At 34.6% G+C, this 21,046-nt stretch overlaps 1 protein-coding gene across 1 annotated transcript; it reads left to right on the top strand.

Moving 5' to 3' along the window:
- Positions 1-2,483: 2,483 nt before the first annotated feature.
- LOC131145946 (protein SGT1 homolog B-like) lies at positions 2,484-17,238 on the top strand. The gene is made up of 10 exons (XM_058095117.1): positions 2,484-2,769; positions 7,559-7,628; positions 10,318-10,442; positions 13,261-13,429; positions 13,641-13,737; positions 13,890-13,955; positions 14,368-14,506; positions 16,315-16,394; positions 16,499-16,603; positions 16,840-17,238. Exons 1-10 carry the CDS (start codon positions 2,610-2,612, stop codon positions 16,945-16,947), a joined length of 1,119 nt encoding a protein of 372 aa, XP_057951100.1. The 5' UTR covers positions 2,484-2,609; the 3' UTR covers positions 16,948-17,238.
- Positions 17,239-21,046: the final 3,808 nt, after the last annotated feature.

Genomic DNA, 21,046 nt, shown 5'->3' with positions numbered 1-21,046 from the left:
TGATATTTTCTCTAGCTGCATTGATAGATTAGAGAACGGTAAAATGTGCATAATGGTTGACATCTCTAGAAAGATCAACTTGGGAAGTCATCTTGGTTATTGGATTGGCATGACCAAATGTTTGGTTTCCCCAGGAAGAGAATTACACAACTGAGGACATTGCAGTAGCAGACGTACGGAGAATTGGCACAATTCCATGCACAATTCGCATGGTAGAAATTGTGAGTTGGCTTGTCCTAAAAGGTCTTGAAGCATTTTGCAATGTTTTTGTGCGAGGCAAGTGCATAGTTTAGCAGCAAGAAGCAAAGGACTAGTGGACCTAAACCATCAAGTGAGCCTACATGCTACAAAGTGGAAGTTTAAAATGGTGAGAGAGTCATGGCAGGCAAGACATGAAATGAGTGCCACTAGAGCTTCACCATTAGCATAAGAAGCTGAAGTTGGAGAAGGTGAATTGTCATTTCAACCAGCTCATCAGAGTGTGCTTGACTGCATTACTTGTTTTCGATTGATTAACTGGCTTTATCGCAGCCAAGTAGTGATTAATATTGATTCTTGATCGAGGTTCACTACCCATGGGATGATGATATCTCCTCATCGGTAGTGTTTCATTTTTTCTGGTGTTCTAATTTTTTATCCTCACATGATGTTATTTGTTTCAGTGTGTCAAATGTTTTGGTGTATTCTAATATGAACACAATTTAAGTTTGTTATGAACTTATCAGGGGGCCTTTTTAATGCATGATCTTTAGGCTTGGTTATTGAATGATTAACAACTAGAATTGAAGATTGGTAATGGGCAAACTTGAGCAAATCAAATAGCCTAATTTTCCAAAACACAATGCCTTATATCCCTCTTTAGAACAAATTTCTCGTTGGACGTGAATCTCTCTACAAAGGAGTAGCACGAAAACCAAGTACAAAATGGCTATGTTGATTGAAATATATTTGATTTATAAAATGTATATTCTTCAAACTAGAATTGTTACAGTATAAATTTAAGAACTTACAAAGTAAAAAAATTGCTGAAAGTTCTATAATTCAAATGACAATGTAAAATTATTTTGTAAAAAACAAAATAAGACATGAACATATGTTTCTATGTTAAATTTTTTATAATAATCATTCTTTGTGGACAATGTGCTCTATTGTCCATAGAAAAGATAAGTTACATCATTAGAAATAGTGCATGAAGTTTCACTAAATTGTATTTCACTTTTTCACTTTTTAAGTCTAAATTGCAACATTTTGATCTTTAAACATTCAATTTCCATGCCGATGAGATATATGAAATTTAAGAAATACATTTAGAAACTTCAGAGATGTAGTAAAACTTCATATGCTTGGAACTTGTTTACCTAAAATTAAAAGAGGAAACACATACCAAGGTGATGATTGCATATCCATGTATTATGACACTTTGAGCAAAGGTAGACACTTACATGGTAAAGAGAAACAGTGAGGGAAATTAAGAAAATCATAATTTTGGCTCCTGGGAAGTTTTCAATTGCAAACGATTCGACAGGACAAGTTTACTCATAAAGCAAAGATAATGATAATTAGGGCAAACTTTAATCGATTTTTAGTTTATGTTGTAGTAGAATTCGAAGAGAGATATCATTCAAGTTTTGAGCGATATAATAGTTTTTTTGAGAAAATATTTGGTATCCTAATTGTAATAATCAATATGAATGGTATGTGTGGATTAGTTAGATTTTTGTTGCACATTCATGCATCATGTACAGAGAAAGTCTTATAAGTAGCAGTCACTCCACATAAGGCTTGAAATCCTTCAATAACAAGATGTCATATTAGCGTTAATATCCATACAAGGACTATTGCTTTATGTGTGTCTTAATAATGTGAAATCAACATTCACATGTTAATATAATATATTGTAATTGGAGGGTTTCAAATTTTAGATTGAGAGACCATTCCTTACAAGCCTTTCTCTGTATACGGAGTCCCAAAATTTGTATCTTAGAGATATCCTTAATATAGTCTTCGCAACTAGCCATGTCTCATTGAATGTCTGTCACAAGACAAATCACAAAGCCACTGATAATTTATTTTAATTGAATTAAATATTAAAGCAAACCTAAAGCAAACCTAGCATGCTCAGTAGTATTCTAACTCAATATTTAATATATGATAAAATAGAATATATCATAAATGTAACAAAATAAAATATAAAAATATATGAAATTATATAAATCAATTTCATTATACTTTGTTTAATTTTCACATATCAAACTTATTATAAATATACTTTATATTTGTAAAAATTTTGAATTTAAATTTATATTAAATTTTTTTAAAAATATACTATAAAATTATATTAAAATTTATTTAAATTTATACAAATTCAAATTAATATAAGGACAAATTTCTATCACTCTATTTTTTTTTCACTTACTCCAAAAAGCCCACCCTACCCCGGTTCCTTTTTTTTTTAAAATCCCGTTTATAGACCTTATTTACCCACTGCTATCCTAATCCTTATGCGTAATCTCTATCCATATTTCCGAAGTCAAGCATCTTTCTTCGGCACTCTCTAATCAAAGTCTTCTCAAATCCCCCTTCCAGAGCCTTCGCTAACCCTCGTGTTAATGGCTTCGGATCTGGAGACGAGGGCCAAGGAGGCCTTCATCGACGATCATTTCGAACTCGCCGTCGATCTTTACTCTCAGGCCATCGACATGGACTCTAAGAACCCCGAGCTCTTCGCCGACCGTGCTCAGGCCAACATCAAGCTCAACAACTTCACCGGTACCGCTCCTTACTCAATGCTTTTCGCCCCTTTTATTCCTCTGCAGGCAAAGGAAATCAGGAGAGAACAAGTTTTGGCTGTTGCTTTGGTTGTTTTTGTCGTGCTTAAATATTTTGGAACCTCGAATTTGTTAGCTCCGAAATCAACAGTTTCACCGGAACTGCTGGCTTCCTGCTAGTCAATGGGTGCTCGTTTTTGGTACCCATTTGGCTTCCGAGATAGCTGAGAAGAATAAAAAGGAAAGAAATATTTATGTTTGTATTGGTGTTGTTTTTGTTGATTTAGTATTTAAAAAAGCGAAAGAAATTCTTAGTTTTGTCCTTCGTGCTGTACTACTAGTTAAAAAATTTGAAACTAAATTGGCGTCTTCCCTCCTCTCTGATTTTCCCTCGTGCTTGGGCTATGCATTTTTTCCGGGCAAGCAAAGGGAAAGACCGAAGTGAGAAGAGTTCAGTCCTGTCTTTATTTATTTAGTAATTGATTAAACATTAGAAGTTTTAAATTTCACTGTTAAAGTTATACCATTGTTACCTAAAACTGGAACAGTTTTGGTTTGGGGAACCGAAAAAGGATCACGGTTTGGCACATGCTCTAAAATGTGGAATGTTAGGGGTATACTTAATTAGATATATTGGTGTTAGAACTTAGAAGTGTAATGACACTTGAATAATTTGGAGAGGATGTTGAGCTGTTTCTAAATCTAGATTTCTGCTGTGGTATAGATTAATAATGATAGAAATATAATTAAATTGTGATGATTCCCCGCTTTTACCTCAGAAAAAATTATGGTATGTGAAAAATATTCAACTAAAACTTTGGATTGTTAGATTTTGTGCTCCAGAAGAAAATGTACCATGTTTGGAATGCTTGTACCAATACATGGTTCGCTAGGGTGTTAGCTTTTTCTGGTAACTTAGGAATGGACATTTTAATGGTGAAATTTGGGAATAGTTATTTATTGTTATGGATTTAATAAAAAATTTTACAGTGTTATTTTTCATATAACTAAGTGTAACTAATCTATTAATTATTATAACTAATCTATTGCTAGGAGTAGGCATTCTTTGAACCAAACGTAACCTTACTATTTTGCAGTAGCAGCTTTTAAATCCAACTGATTCTGTGTTTCTAATGTTTTTATAATTAAATTCTCCTGTATTATTTACCCATAAATGATTTTTGACTTGTTGTGGAGAAAACAGAAGGAAAGAAAGGAAAAAGATAAATTTGAGAATTGTGCCTGGGGTTGTAGAACGACATATTTTGTGTTTTCTGTTCCCGCCTTCAAAATCATATAAATTATCCTAAGCCAAGTGGTTGTTTGAGGCTTGGTCTTGTGGAACATATTCATTCTTGTACCTCAAATATGGGGAATTTAAGGTCCGAAACACTCATTTATTGTTCTCTTTCCTATGGTTTTGAGCTTGAGTTTGCTATTTTTGGTGGCAGACAGACAGACTGGATGTTGTTCTCATGCATAACAAGGTTGTTGAAGATGCCTGGAGGAGGAACAGAAAAGGCTCTGTGTTTAAGTTAGATTTTTGGAGAAAACTTATGAGTTGATTTTTTTTTTGGATGGGGTTTTGGTTCAAGATGAGGACAGTAGATTAAAGGTTGTTCCTCATCGTTGTTATGATTGTTAATGGAGAACCTGACATTTGGTTTTGGCTTCTACACTTTAGGCAAGGGGTTTAACTGTCTCATTTTTTATTTCTATTCTGTTCGTTAATCTTTTGGCTAAAATGATTGATAGGTATGTTTTGTTCACAGTGATCAGGGTTCATGATGTTTCACATGCTACATAGTTTTAAGAAAATTTGGAGGCTGAGGATTAATTTTTGTAAGAATGGGCTATGTGCTATTAATTTAATTTCATATGACACTTCTAGTTTTGCTTCTTTAGCATACTGTAGGGTTTTGTATTTTATAGTGCCTTATGAATTATGTAGGAGTCTCAGTAGGTGCTAGGCTGCTAACCCTTTATCTTTGTCTTGACAAATGGGGATCTGTTTCCTGTGGTCTCCAATTCTCATTGGGTTAGCAGCTAATTTTGAAAGGGTTATGAACTTATGAGAGAGGTTCTTTGGTCTGGACTTTGGTGCCGGTTAGGATCTTTTGAGTTTGGAGGTTGTTTGTAGGTTTTAAGACTCAAGGGAGAATGGTCCTAATAATTTAGTGTCTAAGAATATTGCTCTTGTGATGATTTAGTTATGGCATTTTGCCATTTCTGTTTAAAATTAGTTCTCTTTTGCTTAAAGTGACCAAGAGTAAATTTAGTGGGCGAAGATGATGGATGGGAGGCTAATTTTGGAGTTAGATTTTCTCATGAAAGCTCATTTGACAGATTTCGTACCTATGGGCATATCCTTTTATAAATTATATAGGAGGAGCTGGTTTTTGGGTTTGTGTTGGGAGGATTATGCTTAGGGAAGCTTTTGCTTTTTGGTTGATTTTTTCTGTTGTATTTTCTTCTTATCACCCTTTATAATAAGCCTATGTCCTCTTTAATTTTTGTGGGGGTTGCATGTCCTTGATCTTGACTTTTGTAGGAATCAAAATGATAGGGGGAGGCTAATCTTTCCCTACTTCTTAAGTGGATGGTTATGGTTAATAGAGTAAAAAAAAACAGTTGGAGATCCCCAGAAGACTCTGTTTTAATTTGTTAAGTGGATGGATATTTTTGTTTGGATTTGCTTGTTATCTTTCAAAAGTAGTAGTTGTTTTCTTCAATTCATTAGATATTGTTTTTCCTTATTGTTATTATAACAGTAATACTCATATTTTATTATTATTCTAATTGTTATTCTCATTCTTATTGTTGTTGTTATTATTTTTCAATGTTTTAAAAGCGAAAGCATAAGGTGAGACATTTTACCTTCCGTGAGGCAAGGTGTAAGGCTCAGGCGTTGAGGCTTGAGCATTTTGGGACTGTATTTTTTTTTAAATAATTAGTAAATAAAATAAATTTATGTATAGTATAAAAATGAGAAAAAATTTATAGTAATGGAGAAAAAAATAAAAATATAATTCTTAAGTATCATATAGGCCAATGTTAGCTAACAAACTCAAACAATGCATGTTATTGAACAGCAACAATCAGCAGCTGCAGCAGGAAATTAATTATTTTTTTAAGAATTGAGCTCTTTGCAGGACATGGGAAAAAGAGCAGCAGAGAAACAGCAGCTCTTCAATATTTGTGGACAATTTAGGAAAAATTGAAAAAATCTAAAATAAACAGCAAGGAACATTGGGGGATAACTGGATAACTAATAAAAATTGAAAAGTTGAAAATTGAAACAGGCTCAAACGGTAGTAACCGAAAATTGAAATGTGAAAATTGCAGTAATTGAAATTAGAAATTGGAACAGCAGCTCTTAAATCAACAAGGATTCATTAGTTCATTAATTGATTTCATTCTTTCAAAATTTTCCAATTTTTCATAATTCATAATTTCATATATCATATATGAAAATTGAAAAATGAAAAGTGAAAATTGAAAACAAATCAAAACCTGCTGCAACTCACCTCGACTTTTAGAGACATTGGCTGAAACCTCAAAGATACCTCAGACTGGAGAGAGAGAGAAAGAGAGTCAAATCAGTTCGAGTCTTCCAGAAGAGACCTTGAAGCATAGAGGTTGTAGGGTGTCGCGTAGAGAGACGAGAGGCTGTACAGGGTCGCTTGAGAGAGACGAGTGGTCAGAAGGAATCGTCGAAGAGAGATGAGTGGTTAGAAGGGGTCGTTAGAGAGAGGCAAGTGGTTAGAAGGGGTTGTTGGAGAGAGACGATAGGTCAGAAGGGGACTCCGGAGGCAGATGATATGTTGGAAGAGGTCGTCAGATAGAGACGAGAAGATGGAGCGAGTTGTCGAAGACAAACAAAAGCTTGAAAGAAAGAAGACTGTTGTTGTTCAGATTCCCCCCCGGGGGGGGGGGGGGAGGGGGGAGGAGGTCGTCATACAAAGACAACAAGATGGAGGGAGTCGATGAAAGCTTGGAAGAAAGAATAAGTTTATCGTCGAAACGAGAGAGAGAGAGAGAGAGAGAGAGAGAGAGAGAGAGAGAGAGAGAGAGAGAGAGAGAGAGAGAGAGAGGGGTTGTTGACGTTCTTTAGCCCTAACAGTTATGTTTATTTGCCTCTCTTTTTTAATATTTAAAATATCGTCTCCTCCCAAAGGCGTATGCCTTCCCATTTGAGGCTTAAAAAGCGTGCTTTCTATCTTGAGGCGTATGCATCTTCCCTTGAGGTGTGTGCATTTTAGGAATCTTGCCTTTCAAGTTACACCTTAGGGCGGCGCCCAAAAGCATCCTTAGGAATGCCTTTTAAAACACTTTTATTTTTTTTAATAATAATTGCTATTATTATCAGCATAGCATGGTTTGGAGATGGTCAGCATGTGTTTTTTTTTTTTTTTAATTTATTTTTCAGTAAGGGGCTACAATTGTATTTAAAAAAAAAAAATGGATTTAGGACTGAAATGTATTTCCTACATGTGAGAGGAGGAAACACCATTCCATTGAATTGGGGAGAATTTGCATTTGGGGCAAAATGTGATTCCATCCTCATTTATGCGAACCAAACATGGGAGTGGGAACGGGGTTAGAACTCAGAAGTTCAATTCCCTTCTATACCTGATTCCTCAAACCAAACTAGGGTAAGGATAACAAAAAAAAAATTGTAGCAAATATACTTCTTTGGTTATAATTGCTAATGATGCTACATTAATTTTTTTGCCAATGAGTGTTATTTCTTTTTCGTGTTGGCTAATTTTTGCACTTTTTATGTGTAGAGGCTGTTGCTGATGCTAAAAGAGCAATTGAGTTGAATCCTTCTATGGCCAAAGCATATTTGCGTAAAGGGTCAGTTTCTTGTAAATTATTGATTAGATCTTGTTTGGTAATATTTTACTGGTTCTGTGAATTTATTGTGCAGTATCTGACTAGTTGTGGCGTCATTTGAAAATTTTGACACCTTTCGGATTTATATATGCAAAATTCATAGTATGTATATTAGCTTTCGCTCGCTGAAAAATTTGTGTGATCTTTTGACACTTTCAATGAGTATTTTTTACTGCACTTGATCATTGTCTTGAGAATGGTCAATGAATTATTTGAAATCTCAGGCGGTAATTTAGAAGTTTCAACTCTCTTTTTTTTTTCCCCCCTCCTTTTTGTAACTGATATATATATATATATATATATATATATATATATATATATATTTTAGGCTGTACCATTTCATCTGTAGCAGCAGTTGGTATCACTCATACCTGTTTTCTTTGTGATTGTCATCACTATTTTTTTTTTTTTTTTAATATATACAAAATGGGAAACTATACAGACACAGACTCAAAACTTCACATCACCTCTACTCTACCCCGTATCTTCTAATCTCTATAATAGTCTTGTTAATCAAACTATCTAAACCCTCATTACTTCTAAAGACTACCTCATTCCTGACAGTGGCTGTGCACATTGTGTTGACCTTTTGTCTCACATCGCCACCCATCCCTTCATTCTAGTTAAAACATCCTTCCAATTATGTCTCTTGGTATTTGAGGTGATGCTCTCCAAAGAATTTTCCAAAATAGTCCTCCTGATGGAACATTGGAAGAATAGATGAACTCTAGTGGCCCTGTGGTTCTTGCATAGAACACAGTTTACGTCAGTTATGTTGCCCCAAGAAATTGCCCTTGGTCGAAAGCTTGTTCAAAGCTGCCAACCAGCGGATAAAAGAATGTCTTGATTGAGTATGCTTAGACCAGATTACTTTGTTCCAGCTCACTATCTGCCCCCTCTGTCTTATGGCTTCCCAAGTTGATCTGAAACTGAACTTATCCTTCTAACCCCCTTCCCATCTTAGTTGATTTAAAGTACTATTAAAAGGGTGAAAGCTTACTTTCTGAATAAAGTCTGCGGAGCAGCCCCAGGATCTGCTTGGCTAGTTCCATGAGGACCCAGAGATAAAGTGCTGTAAGGTACCGTTTCTCTAGATCTCTAGGTCATACTGCAGCTGGCAGCCGTAGTGATAAATTAAAGGGATGCAAGGGTGCCAGTTATAAAAAAGGATCTGAATGGAGCTACCATTTCCCACCTTCCATTTGATTTTCTTATACATGTCTATCCTGCAGTTCAAGATATCTTTCTAGCAGCAAGTCATATGGCCTGATCTGCAACTCCCAAAAATTTTTTCCTTTGATTTTATGTGTGTATCCATATCACCCATAAGAACGCTTTAGAGGTACAAATAAATCAGCAAAGCTTCGTAACCGCAGCTTTTTTCCAACCTGAGAGAGATTTCAGACCAAGACCTCCTTCTGTAACAGGCTTACAAACATTGCCCCAGCTGACTTCACATGCCTTTGAGTTCCAATCATTGCCCTTCCATAAGAAACATTTAAACTTCCTTTCAACCTCCTTGAGGACAGACAAGGAATATTAACCATTCCAGCCCAGAAATAAAAGATACTATGTAGTACCGATTTCAGCAGTTGAAGCCTACCTGCATAAGTGGGAAGTTTGTAGGCCCAATGATTAATCCTGCCCCCGATCTTTTCAATTAGAACCTGACAATCAGCCTTGCTCAGCCTTTTTGTGCTGAGAGGTAGGCCAAGGTAATGACTGGTAACACACCCTTTTTGATGCCCAACTAAGCAATCATTTGCTCCATCCCTGCATGATCAACCACTGAAAAGAAAACCATATATTTAACTTCACTACAACGAAGCCCAGACATCCTGTAAAAAATACCCAAAAGACTCCTAACACATCTGGCAGAAATAGGGTCCCCTTTGGGAAGGATCAAAAGGTCATCAGCAAAACACAGATTTACTAGCTGAATCTTCTCACACTTAACATGGAAAGAGAGGAAATGTTTTGTAGCGGCATTCCTCAACATTCTATTGAAAACCTCCATGATCATAACAAACAGGCAAGGGGATAAAGGGTTGCCTTGTCTTAACCCTTTCTCCCCTTAAAAGAAACCCCTTGCAGTCCCATTGATGAGAAACGAGTACCAAGGGTTGCAAATACACTCCCCAATACATTGAACAAGCTCCATGGGGTATCTAGGCATTCCAGAACTTGCAAGACGAACCTCCAGCTAACAGAGTCATAAGCCTTCATAAGATCGACCTTTAGGGCCATTTTAGGCATCCCTAAGTTCAGATGATAATTACTCCACAAATCTTGTGCCAAGAGAAGCTATCATTGATGCTTTTCCCTTTAATGAAAGCAGATTGATTCAAACCCACGGAATTGCCAATGCAAGTCTGCAATCTATTTGCCATCAGCTTGTTAATACATTTGTAAATAAGATTACAGAAAAAAATGGGTCTGAAATCCTTCATGTCGGCAGGATGTCATCACTGTGTTCGACAACTGTTTTGCACATTTTATCATTTAAAATGTTGCACTGGTATGTGCCAATGCCATTTGCTCAGCATGAAGTTCCCCGTCTCTCTAATCATTATATTTCTTATGATGTTCTATATTGCCTCTCTTCTCTGTTTTTTCTCTCAGTTTCATTTATGATTTGTTCTTCTTACAGTATGGCTTGCTTCAAACTTGAAGAATATGAGACTGCTAGAGAAGCTTTGGAAAAAGGTGCTGCTTTGGCACCGGGAGATTCCAGATTCACTGATTTGATTGAAAAATGTGACAAACGCATTGCTGGTATGTAGTTGCTTTTAATGTAGTTCTTACAGTGAATATGCCAGTTATCTTAGCTGGTAAAATCTATCGATTGGGATTATCCTTTGTATCTCTACCTATGCTGTATAAATTTTATTTTTTTGGTTGGGCTTGAGGGGCTTAAATTTTCCTGTGCCAACCTGTGGAAATTGTTAAATTCAATATTTTTCTATGTTACTAGAATAGGTTTGGTTCTTCTGGCCTTCTCTTTTGGCAGGGTTTTTAACTTTATCGCATATATCACATTTTTCTGGCATGGTTAATTATTTGATAGACCTTATTGCAGTGCTCAGGGTATCTGTATCCTAGTTATAATTGATGCCAGTGCTTTTTGGGATTTAAAATTCCTTCAAAAACTTTGTTCTGTCAATTTGAAGTTCAAAACAAAACATTTTATGATTTGGCACCTAATGATAATTTATGAATCAGTATGTAGTTCCATCCTTGGAAAAATAAGAATTCAGCTGTCCTCAAGAGACCTGGATTAGCATCGCATGGACTGAACACGTAATCCTTGTTTGCTTATGCCTTAGGCTCTTATGAGTGCATCGATGGTTAACTAGCAAGCTGTTTTCACATGCTGCTGGTCCTTCTTGTCAGGAAAATGCTGTGGTGGATTTGTTTTATGTCATTTACATGTAGATGTAGCTATCTTTCTGGAATGATTCAGCTTTGTTATGCTTTGTTGCTTATCCCTTCATCATTATTCTTCTGTTGTGTTGGAGAATTAAATGTTGCTTGGGTGCTTGCTCTCTTTCCTTGAAACCTGCTAAATTGCTGGTTTGTACCATTTTATGCTGGTTGTTTAGTTCATGCATAAAACTCAAGTCATACCTGGATACACTAATAAATGGCCTTGTAAGTGATAAATGAATGAAGCAGTTTATTTTATTTTATTTAGTTCTATTGAGGTCTTCTGTTTCATTTTCATTTTACATATGCTTGCTAAATTTGTGGGTTTTTAGGTTTCATTATGCTTTGGTGGAATAAAAATTTATAATGATTGTTGTGTTTGTATTCATATGACAATGAGGGAAGATGTGTCATATTTAATGCATGACAGATTTGGGGAAGATCTGTTCTTGTGGCTTAGGTGCACCTTGGGAAAGTAAGTGATTTGAGGTTTGTGGTTAGGGTAGGAAGTAGGTCCAGAGTATTGAAGTAATATAAGCTAGATTCAATTGGCATTTGATTGAGAGAGGGGCTAGAATAGATGGAACATGGAGCTAGACATTGTGGCAGCTGGAAGATTAGGAGTTGAATCACTAGGGTAGAGTTTTTATGGTGATGAAATACGAGAAAATAATCCATGGTTTTAGGGCTTCTCTTGGGTAAAAGGGGATGGAATGATGGTTTTTAGGGTTGCAAGGAATGGAAAAAGAAGTGCAGGATCACTGAGCAGTCCCCAGTTGAAGAAGAGGAAGAAAGAGTGTTAAGGAAATCGGAGGAGAAATCTTACTAGGCATACTTTGCCTTTTGCCTTCAATAGTTCAAACAATTTAGAATTTCGTTAAAATGGGGACAAAAGACACTCATACCCTTGAGGTTTGGTAAAAAGACAGAGATCTCCTTGAGGTTTTAAAAATGCCTCAGGCCTTCCCTGAGATTTTAAAAATGCTATATACCTCCCTTGAGGTTTGCCAAAAATACGCAAACCTCCCCTAAAAGAACTTTCTTTTTACAAAATACAAAGGAACATTTTTTGTCTTTTTGGTAAACCTCAAGGGGTGTTCCTGAAGTTCTTGATATCTTAGGGGAGATCTCTAGAATTTTTGAACCCTCCGGGGAGGTTATTATCCTTTTATCAAACCTCAAGGGAGGTCAGTGTATTTTGTGCTTAAAAAAATGCTCATTTTTGTCTTTAAATTTAAATAATAATATAATATTATAAAAATATAAATAAAATAATAAAATTGCAAAATAATACACATTAAAAAATGCAATTATTTTACTTAATTGTTGTACTTTCAAAATTTAATTTAAAATACAATTTTATTTGACATGACAATTGGAAAATGTTAAAAATATTTTGTAATTGACTTTATTATTATTTTTTTGAAATTTATGTATGTTTTTATTTTAATTATGTTTAAATTCATATGATCATTATTATTTTTATTTTATTTTATTTTAAAGTGTATAAAATGGATGATTTAATGTAAAAGAACTATTTTTGGATATTAAAATTTTTGACTACTGGTTGCCAAAACAATTGAAAACCATAAAATATGGTTTTTAGCTTTTTCATAAAAATCTGAAAACCGACAGCATAAATTGAAGACTGACAACATAAACAAAGGCGTTTTTATAATCTGTTTCTTCACTGCAGAAACAAGAACAGAAAATAGAAAATAACTACAATATCACATGCCCTATAAAATTAAGGCCCAATTTTGAAACTTGATCGTTGTAAGATCAATGAATTACAACTATGATCCATTGCCAAAATACACCTGAATGCAAAACTTGTTTAAACTGACAATTTATTGGTATAATGTTCTAATAGTTGCGATTGATGTCTTTTGTCTAGACCCGAAAGGGAATTCCTTGCTGTTGAAAACCCCATAACTTCAGCCTTCAGCTCCCAAAGAGGAGGATTTTTGTCTAGCCAAGTTATAGATATGCCATCAATGGTTAAGAAGGTGCACTGTGATGCTTCACAGTCTTTATGCTATCAATGATTACATATTTATGCAGCATGTTCTCTTCATCTGAAATGAATTAACCTTGGTATAATTTAAGGCTTAACTTAAAAATGTTATAGAGGATTGCTTTAGTGGATCTTACATGCGTTTTGCAGAGGAAGCTGTTGATCTGCAAAAGCAGTCGGAAAAAGTCAGAAACAACATGTTGTCTTCTCCTGGGCTCAATGCATCAGATGAAACTATTGTAGCTGCAGCAGATGCTGAGCCAGTAAATGACCTTTCTGATCAGGTGGCGATGGCCATGTCAGCTAAACCTAAATACAGGTAGTTCAGGATTTCTTTGCTTTCCATGTCTTGTCAAGTTCCGCAGCTTGAGTGCTTCCATTTATGATATATCCTTTAGTTCCATGAATTTTATTTTCAGTGTCTGCATTTATGTTGACATTGCCTGTTTAGCTTGTCATTGAGATGGATGTAGTATGTTACTAGCCTTTGTTTAATTAGCAGGGTTACTGGTGGAAAATTATTGATGCAGGCATGAATACTATCAAAAGGCCGAGGAAGTTGTTGTAACTATATTTGCAAAGGGCATACCAGCTAGCAACGTTGACGTTGAATTTGGTGAACAAATAGTCAGTATAATATGCTTTTTATCTCTGTACTTTTTTTTGCATTTTGGTTTTAAGGTTATATTTGGCAGAAGTAGGTGAGCTTATTGGGGGTTACCTCTCCCCACCACGCTACACGTGTGCTGCCCCTCTAATTTCTTCTATCTGCTCTGCAGTTGAGTGTTACCATTGATGTTCCGGGTGAGAATCCATACCATTTTCAGCCTCGATTATTTGGAAAGGTGATGTGAACTTCATATTGATTGATAACTCCATTTGTTTAGAACCTGTGTTTATGCTTGTCTGGTAGGGGTATTAATTGGCTTCAAATTGCTCATTTGTTGGTATGGTTGTCATCTTTATTTGATATCTTCTATTTTGTGCAAAATTTTGTATAAAATAGTCATTTTTTTAATATGGGTAGCTTATTTTTCGCAAGTAACTGATAGATACCATTGGGTATCATTTTCCTTCATTCTCAAGAGGAATTTATTTTTATTTTACATCATTATCTGTTTTAAATATTTGGTTAAACAAGTGAAATATGAAATTGTATGTGCTTTGAAGTTGTTGACATCTTCCTGTAGTGCTGCAGGCAACCTAGTTCATGCCACTTGGATGTTAATACTATTTTTCATTGTTTTTGCCAAACAGATAATACCTGCAAAGTGCAGATATGATGTTTTGTCTACCAAAGTTGAAATTCGTCTCACAAAAGCTGAGGCAATTAACTGGATGTCTCTTGAATTCTGCAAAGAAAATTCAGTTACACAGAGGATAAATGTGTCATCAGGTAGGTTCATTTGTGAAATAGAAAATTGTAGCCACATGTTTATACGAATGGAATGCCCTGATATGAGTTAATCCCAACAATTCTTGATACTAGTCCTTTCTAAAATAATTGACTGCTGCATCTTAGATGTTGAAAACAATTTTAACTTTGTAATGTTACAAACTTATCATGCCATGATTTACTTAATGAAGTCAAGTTAGTATTTTTGAATGGCTAAAAAGTAGCTTATGGATTATATTTTATTTTTATATAATTTTCTTAATTTTTATTTATTTCAAAAAATGTGTAATTCCTTCACATATTTTTGTCAAAATAATAAAATTCTCAAAAACTTATGCATCAAAGCCTTAGTGCTTACTCCTTGCTCATAAGGGCTAAAGCTTGACACCTTTGACCTTTAAAATATTGTTGTAGCAATGAAGTACCCATATCCATATATTCCCATAGATAAAGACCATGATTCTCCCACCTTCTTCTTGGCATAGAAGATATGATGCAAGCATCAAATCAGACTGATGAGCTGCACAATGGGACTAAATTAAATTCGCTCTGCCTCTTCCAATATCCTACTGTCGCTATATAAGCAGCGGCATTATAGATTCCCACTACCATGTTCTTCTTCAATCTCCTTTATCAAGCCATTGAGCAACTCAAATCAATTCTGAAGGATCAACATATCACTTATGGAAATTAGCTGTGCCACTTGAAACTTCAAACAAAATTTCTGAGTGATTTCCTTTTGCCCTTGGTTCACTTGTCAGACATTAATGTGCAGCTCATTTTTCCTTTTTTTTTTTAAAAATATTTTAATTTGAATGAACAAGAGTTATTTAAGATCAACTTCTCTCTTCAAATGAGTTATCCTTTGCTTCATGATAAGGAGGCTTCAGGCACCTACTATATCTGCTTGGAGGCTTTAAAATCTGGATAACTAAGGGAATGTTGACCAAATTAAATTGTAGAGCATGGCCACAGATGCTATCAATTGATGTCTTGAAGTTTTGGTTCTCTGCATTACCATTTCATCTATGGTTGTTTGTCCTTTGTAAGAAAGACGTCCATTGTTCCCATTTTGGGTCCACATCTTACATATCACCATCGTTATTGGATTTCATGATTCTAAAACTTATGTACATCAATGTTTCCACTTCTGGAACTTTAACCATTTTTTGCAGCGAGATGATTTTTCATTCAAATTATACCACCCCAATATTTTTTTGACCTAGTAATTATTGTCCTCTGAACCTATTCCCACCCTTATTAGCATTAGCATGCTTATAATGATCCGTTATCTCCCCCCTGCACCCTTTGAAGAAACACAAGCAGCCAAAATTGACTAAAGAAATGCACAGCTTGAATTGTGAAACATGCAATTCTAAGTTTTTGACAACCTTGAACCCCAATTCTCTACATCTATGTGTTCACATCACAAGTGTCGTTTCTCATAATAGATGAATATAAAAATTTCAAGGAGGAAATACGTTTGTGAGACATATTGGGACAAATTGATTAGATTTGGTGGCATGGACATTTTATAAACATATTGAGCATATATTAGAAGGGGAGTTTAGGGGCAACGGTAAGGTTGTCGTTATGTGACCTGGAGGCCACGGGTTTGAGGCGTGGAAACAGCCTCTTGTGAAAATGCTAGGTAAGGCTGCATACTATACACCGATTGTGGTCTGCCCCTTCCCCGGACCCCGCATACCTGGGAGCTTTGTGCATCGGGGTACATTTTTTTTATTTTGTTGAGCATATATTCTTTGTACTGAATGCTTTATTGATTATTTCTCTGATGGATTTTAAAGGAACCAATCGACCTGCGTATCCAACCTCAAAACTAAGATCAGTAGATTGGGACAAGTTGGAAGCTCAAGTGAAGAAGGAGGTTTGCCTGCAACTTAAAAAAGCTTTTCTATTACCCTGTCTTCCATACTTATTACCTGTGTAAAAAGGCTGAGCCATGATATTCTGGTGGTTTTGAATTTCCAGGAGAAAGATGAAAAGTTAGACGGTGATGCTGCTTTGAACAAATTTTTCCGTGACATATATCAAGATGCTGACGAAGACACGAGAAGAGCTATGAGAAAGTCTTTTGTAAGATCCTTAGCATCCTTGGTCTCTTGATATTTTCTCTATTCATTTTTCTCATTTTGTTTCTTCCTCTTAATATTTTCTCTATTCATTACCTCCCATTTTGTTTATTCATTTATTTTTTTAACTTGTATGTCATGTTTGGTTTGCGAAATGAAATAGGGTAATAATGGAATGAAATGAAAATTATTTGAATGGATTATAATTTCAATTTTGTTGTGATTTTGATTGGATGGCAGGTTGAGTCGAATGGGACAGTGTTGTCCACAAACTGGAATGAAGTTGGATCAAAGAAGGTGGAGGGAAGCCCACCTGATGGTATGGAGTTGAAGAAATGGGAATACTGAGCTAGTCGGAAAAATATAATGCATGTCCAATTGTAATATTATCTGCGTACGATTTTGCCATAGAATCATATCTATTTCCCGGCCCTCGAAACCTCTCCTGCCTCTCCTGCTGTGTGATTGGTTGTGTGGATATGTGCAGATGTCGTGGAAGTGTTTGAAGTTGGACCTTTTTTTGTTCAATTTTAGGTTGTTTCTTTCTATTTTTTTCCCCCTTTACTTTTTTGGTTTGGATTATGAGTTGTGCTTCACTAAACAAAACTTATCTATGAAATTTATACTGTGTTATGTGAAGGTGCTCGTGTGTGAATTACTGGGTTATGTGTTCTGGAGATTGGCTTGTGAGTTTAGGCTCCTCGGCCTTTATGTTTTTCAGATGTGTTTGTTTTTTTGAAAAGAAAAATCTAGTGAGTGCAATTTTTTAGGATTAATGTTGATGACACTGGTTTCCTCAATAAGATTATTTTAGGTTGAATTGCCCTAAACATGAGTTTTAATGCTCTATGTTTGGTCGGAGGGAAGTGGAAGAGAAGGATGCAGGGATGAAGAACTTCTTGGTTCAAAAGCATTTATTGTCTTGGTTTTTATATGATGCGATATAATTGGGCTTATTTAAGTAATAGATAACACTTAATTTGTTTAATAAAAGATAAATTTAAGTAATTTTCTATCTAAAATATAATTTTTAAAACTCAAAATGTTTAATGGAGCATTCTTTTGAGAAATGCTTAAATAGATTTGATTCCATCTTATGGTCTTAGATTTTTGGGAAATGTTATTTATAAGATTTACATAATTATTGTATATTTTTATTACCAATTATGAAAACTCATAATTGTATACATTTTTATTATCTTTTGTTTTAAGTTATCTTTTAGTACACATTATATGTATTTTCAAATAGTAATGAATGCATATAAATAAGAATAAACGTTTAAAATTATATTTATGAATTTATATTTCCTTGGTAGACAAATTATTAACTCCGCCTGTGATGCACTTAATGTCCTAATTTTTTTACACACAGCCGGTCCCAAGCTAGGATTAAGGAGGAGGGTTGCGTTAGGTAGTTGACAATCAGCGTAAAATTTGTCAGATCACTATGATATGAATCTTTATCGAATATTTGATGGGGCGTCCCCTACGAGTGACGCGTTGCACTTGAACCACCTGGGTGTAGCGAAAAGTGGGTGAGGGTGGGTTAGGTTGTCGCCCCTAAGTGATGCGCCATGTCGGCGCCTGATTACGGTGTCAAATATGCGAGGGTTCCTACATCATTCTGGACATGGGTAGGTAAATACATTAGTTCAGGAAACTAGGATTAGATTAGCAACTTGGAATATAGGGACACTTACGGGTAAAAGCATGGAAATTGTGGATACAATGATTAGAAGAAAAATTAATATAATTTGCCTTCAAGAAACTAAGTGGGTAGGGGAGAAAGCTAAAGAAATCGATAAATCAGGATTTAAACTTTGGTACACTGGAAAAGAAAAACATAAGAACGGAGTAGACATTATTATAGACAAAAACTTAAAAGATAGCGTTGTGGATGTAACTAGAGTAAGAGATAGAATTATAAAAATCAAGATGGTATTAGGACAAGACATAATAAATATCATTAGTGCTTATGCTCCTCAAGTTGGTTTAGAAGAAAATCTTAAGAGACAATATTGGGAAGATATGGATAGTATTATACAAGGCATACCAGGGACTGAGAAAATATTTATAGGAGAAGATCTGAATTGACACGTTGAAAGAGATAATAAAAATTATGAGAGGATACATAGAAGATATGGATATAGAGATAAAAATGAGTCTGAGAAGATAATCTTAGACTTTTGCTATGTCATATGATTTTAGTATAATGAATACTTGTTTTAAGAAAAGAGAAGAACACTTAATAACCTTTAAAAGTGGACAAAATAAAAGTCAAATAGATTTTTTTTTTAACTAGGAGGGTAGATCGTTTATCATGCAAGGATTGTAAAGTTATTCCATGTGAAAGTCTAACCACACAATATAGAATCTTAGTGTTAGATATATGCATTAAAAAATGGAAGAAAAATGATAAAATAAATCAGTGTAGGAGAACTAGATGGTGGAACCTAAAATGAGAAAATATAATGAAATTTAAAGATAAAATGATCAAAGATGGGGATTGGACCTTAAAGAATGAGATAGATTCAAATATTTTTTGGAATAGATTAGTTAGCTCTATTAAAAAGATAGCAAAAGAGATTTTAGGTGAATCAAGGGGAAGATTCTCAAATAGCAAAGAAAGTTGGTGATGAGATAAAGATGTACAAAAAATCATAAAGACAAAAAGAATTTGATATAAAACATGGCAAAAATGTAAAAATAGAAATAACTTTGAAAAATACAAGGAGACAAGAAAAGATGCAAAAAGGGCTGTTAGTGAAACTAAATATAGATCATTTAATAGTTTGTATGATAAATTTGATACAAAAGAAGGAAAAAGAAATATATTTAAACTTGCTAAAGTTAGAGAAAGGAAGAACAAGGACTTAGGAAATGTAAAATGTATAAAAAGTGAGGATGATATTGTCTTGGTTAAGGACGAAGATATTAAAGAAAGATGACGAAGTTACTTTACTAAGTTGTTTAACGAAAACTAAATAGAAGGCTTAAATTTAGAATTGTCAAATGAGGAAAAGACTAAAAATATAAGATTTATTCGCAAAATTAGAGTTAATGAAGTTAAGTTTGCACCAAAAAAGATGAAAAATGGGAAAGCTATGAGACCAGATAACATCCCAATTGAAGTTTGGAAATGCTTGGGTGATAACGGAATTATATGGTTAACTAATTTATTTAATACAACTGTAAAAACTAAGAAAACGTCAGACGAATGGAGGAAAAACACTTTAATACCTATATACAAAAATAAAGGAGATATTCAAAATTGTAATAATTATCGTGGAATTAAACTTATGAGTCATACGATGAAACTATGAGAAAAAGTAGTTGAACAAATATTAAGGTTAGAAACGAAGATCTCAGAAAATCAATTTGGTTTTATGTCTAGGAGATCTACCACAGAAGCTATTTATCTTTTAAGAAGATTAATGGAAAAGTTTAGGGAAAAGAAGAAGGACTTGAATATGATATTTGTTGACCTTGAGAAAGCATATGATAGGATACCTAGGGAAGTTCTATGGTGGGTTGTAGGTATACTGATGTTATTAAGGATATGTACGATGGAGTAATGATTAGTGTAAAGACTATATATGGAGAAACTAGAGAATTTCCAATTACCATATGTGTACATCAAGGATCTGCTTTGAGTTCTTATCTTTTTGCTTTAGTGATGAACCAATTGACTAAGAGTATTCAAAAGGAGGTTCTATGGTGTATGTTGTTTGCAGATGATATTGTATTAATTGACGAAACTAAGGATGGAGTAGAGGCTGAGTTAGAATTATGGAGAGAAGCTTTGAAATCTAAAGGCTTTAAGATAAGTAGAAATAAAACAGAATATATGAAATGTAATTTTAGTAATGATAGAAGGAATATTGGAGACAAAGTTAAACTTGATGATGAAGAAATAAATAGCACTTGTAGATTTCGATACCTTGGATCAATTATACAAGTTGAAGGAGAAATTGAAGATAATGTAATGCATAGAGTTAAAGCCGGTTGGGTAAAATGGAGAAGTGCTTCAAGTGTTCTATGTGATCATAGAATACCCTTAAAACTGAAAGGGAAGTTTTATAGGACAGCTATAAGACCAGCTATGTTATATGGATCAGAATGTTGGGTTACGAAGAAACATAATATCCAAAAAGTAAAAGTTGCCAAGATGATGATGCTTAGATGGATGAGTGGAATAACATTGAAAGATAAATTAAGGAATGAACATATTCGTGGTAAGTTAGGTGTAGCTCCTATAAAAGATAAGATAAGGGAGGGACGATTCAGATGGTATGGACACTTGCAACGTAGGCCTTAAAGTGAACCTGTGAAGAAGAGTAACTTAGTTACTGTGGGGGGCAGTAGAAGGGGTAGGGGTAGACCTAAAATAACTTGGGAGGAGATAGTGAGTAAGAATCTAATATCCTTGAATCTATCAAAAGAAATG

This window comes from Malania oleifera, chromosome 13, assembly GCF_029873635.1.
Source record: "Malania oleifera isolate guangnan ecotype guangnan chromosome 13, ASM2987363v1, whole genome shotgun sequence".
NCBI lineage: Eukaryota > Viridiplantae > Streptophyta > Magnoliopsida > Santalales > Ximeniaceae > Malania > Malania oleifera.
This window is presented reverse-complemented; position numbering and strand designations above follow the sequence as displayed.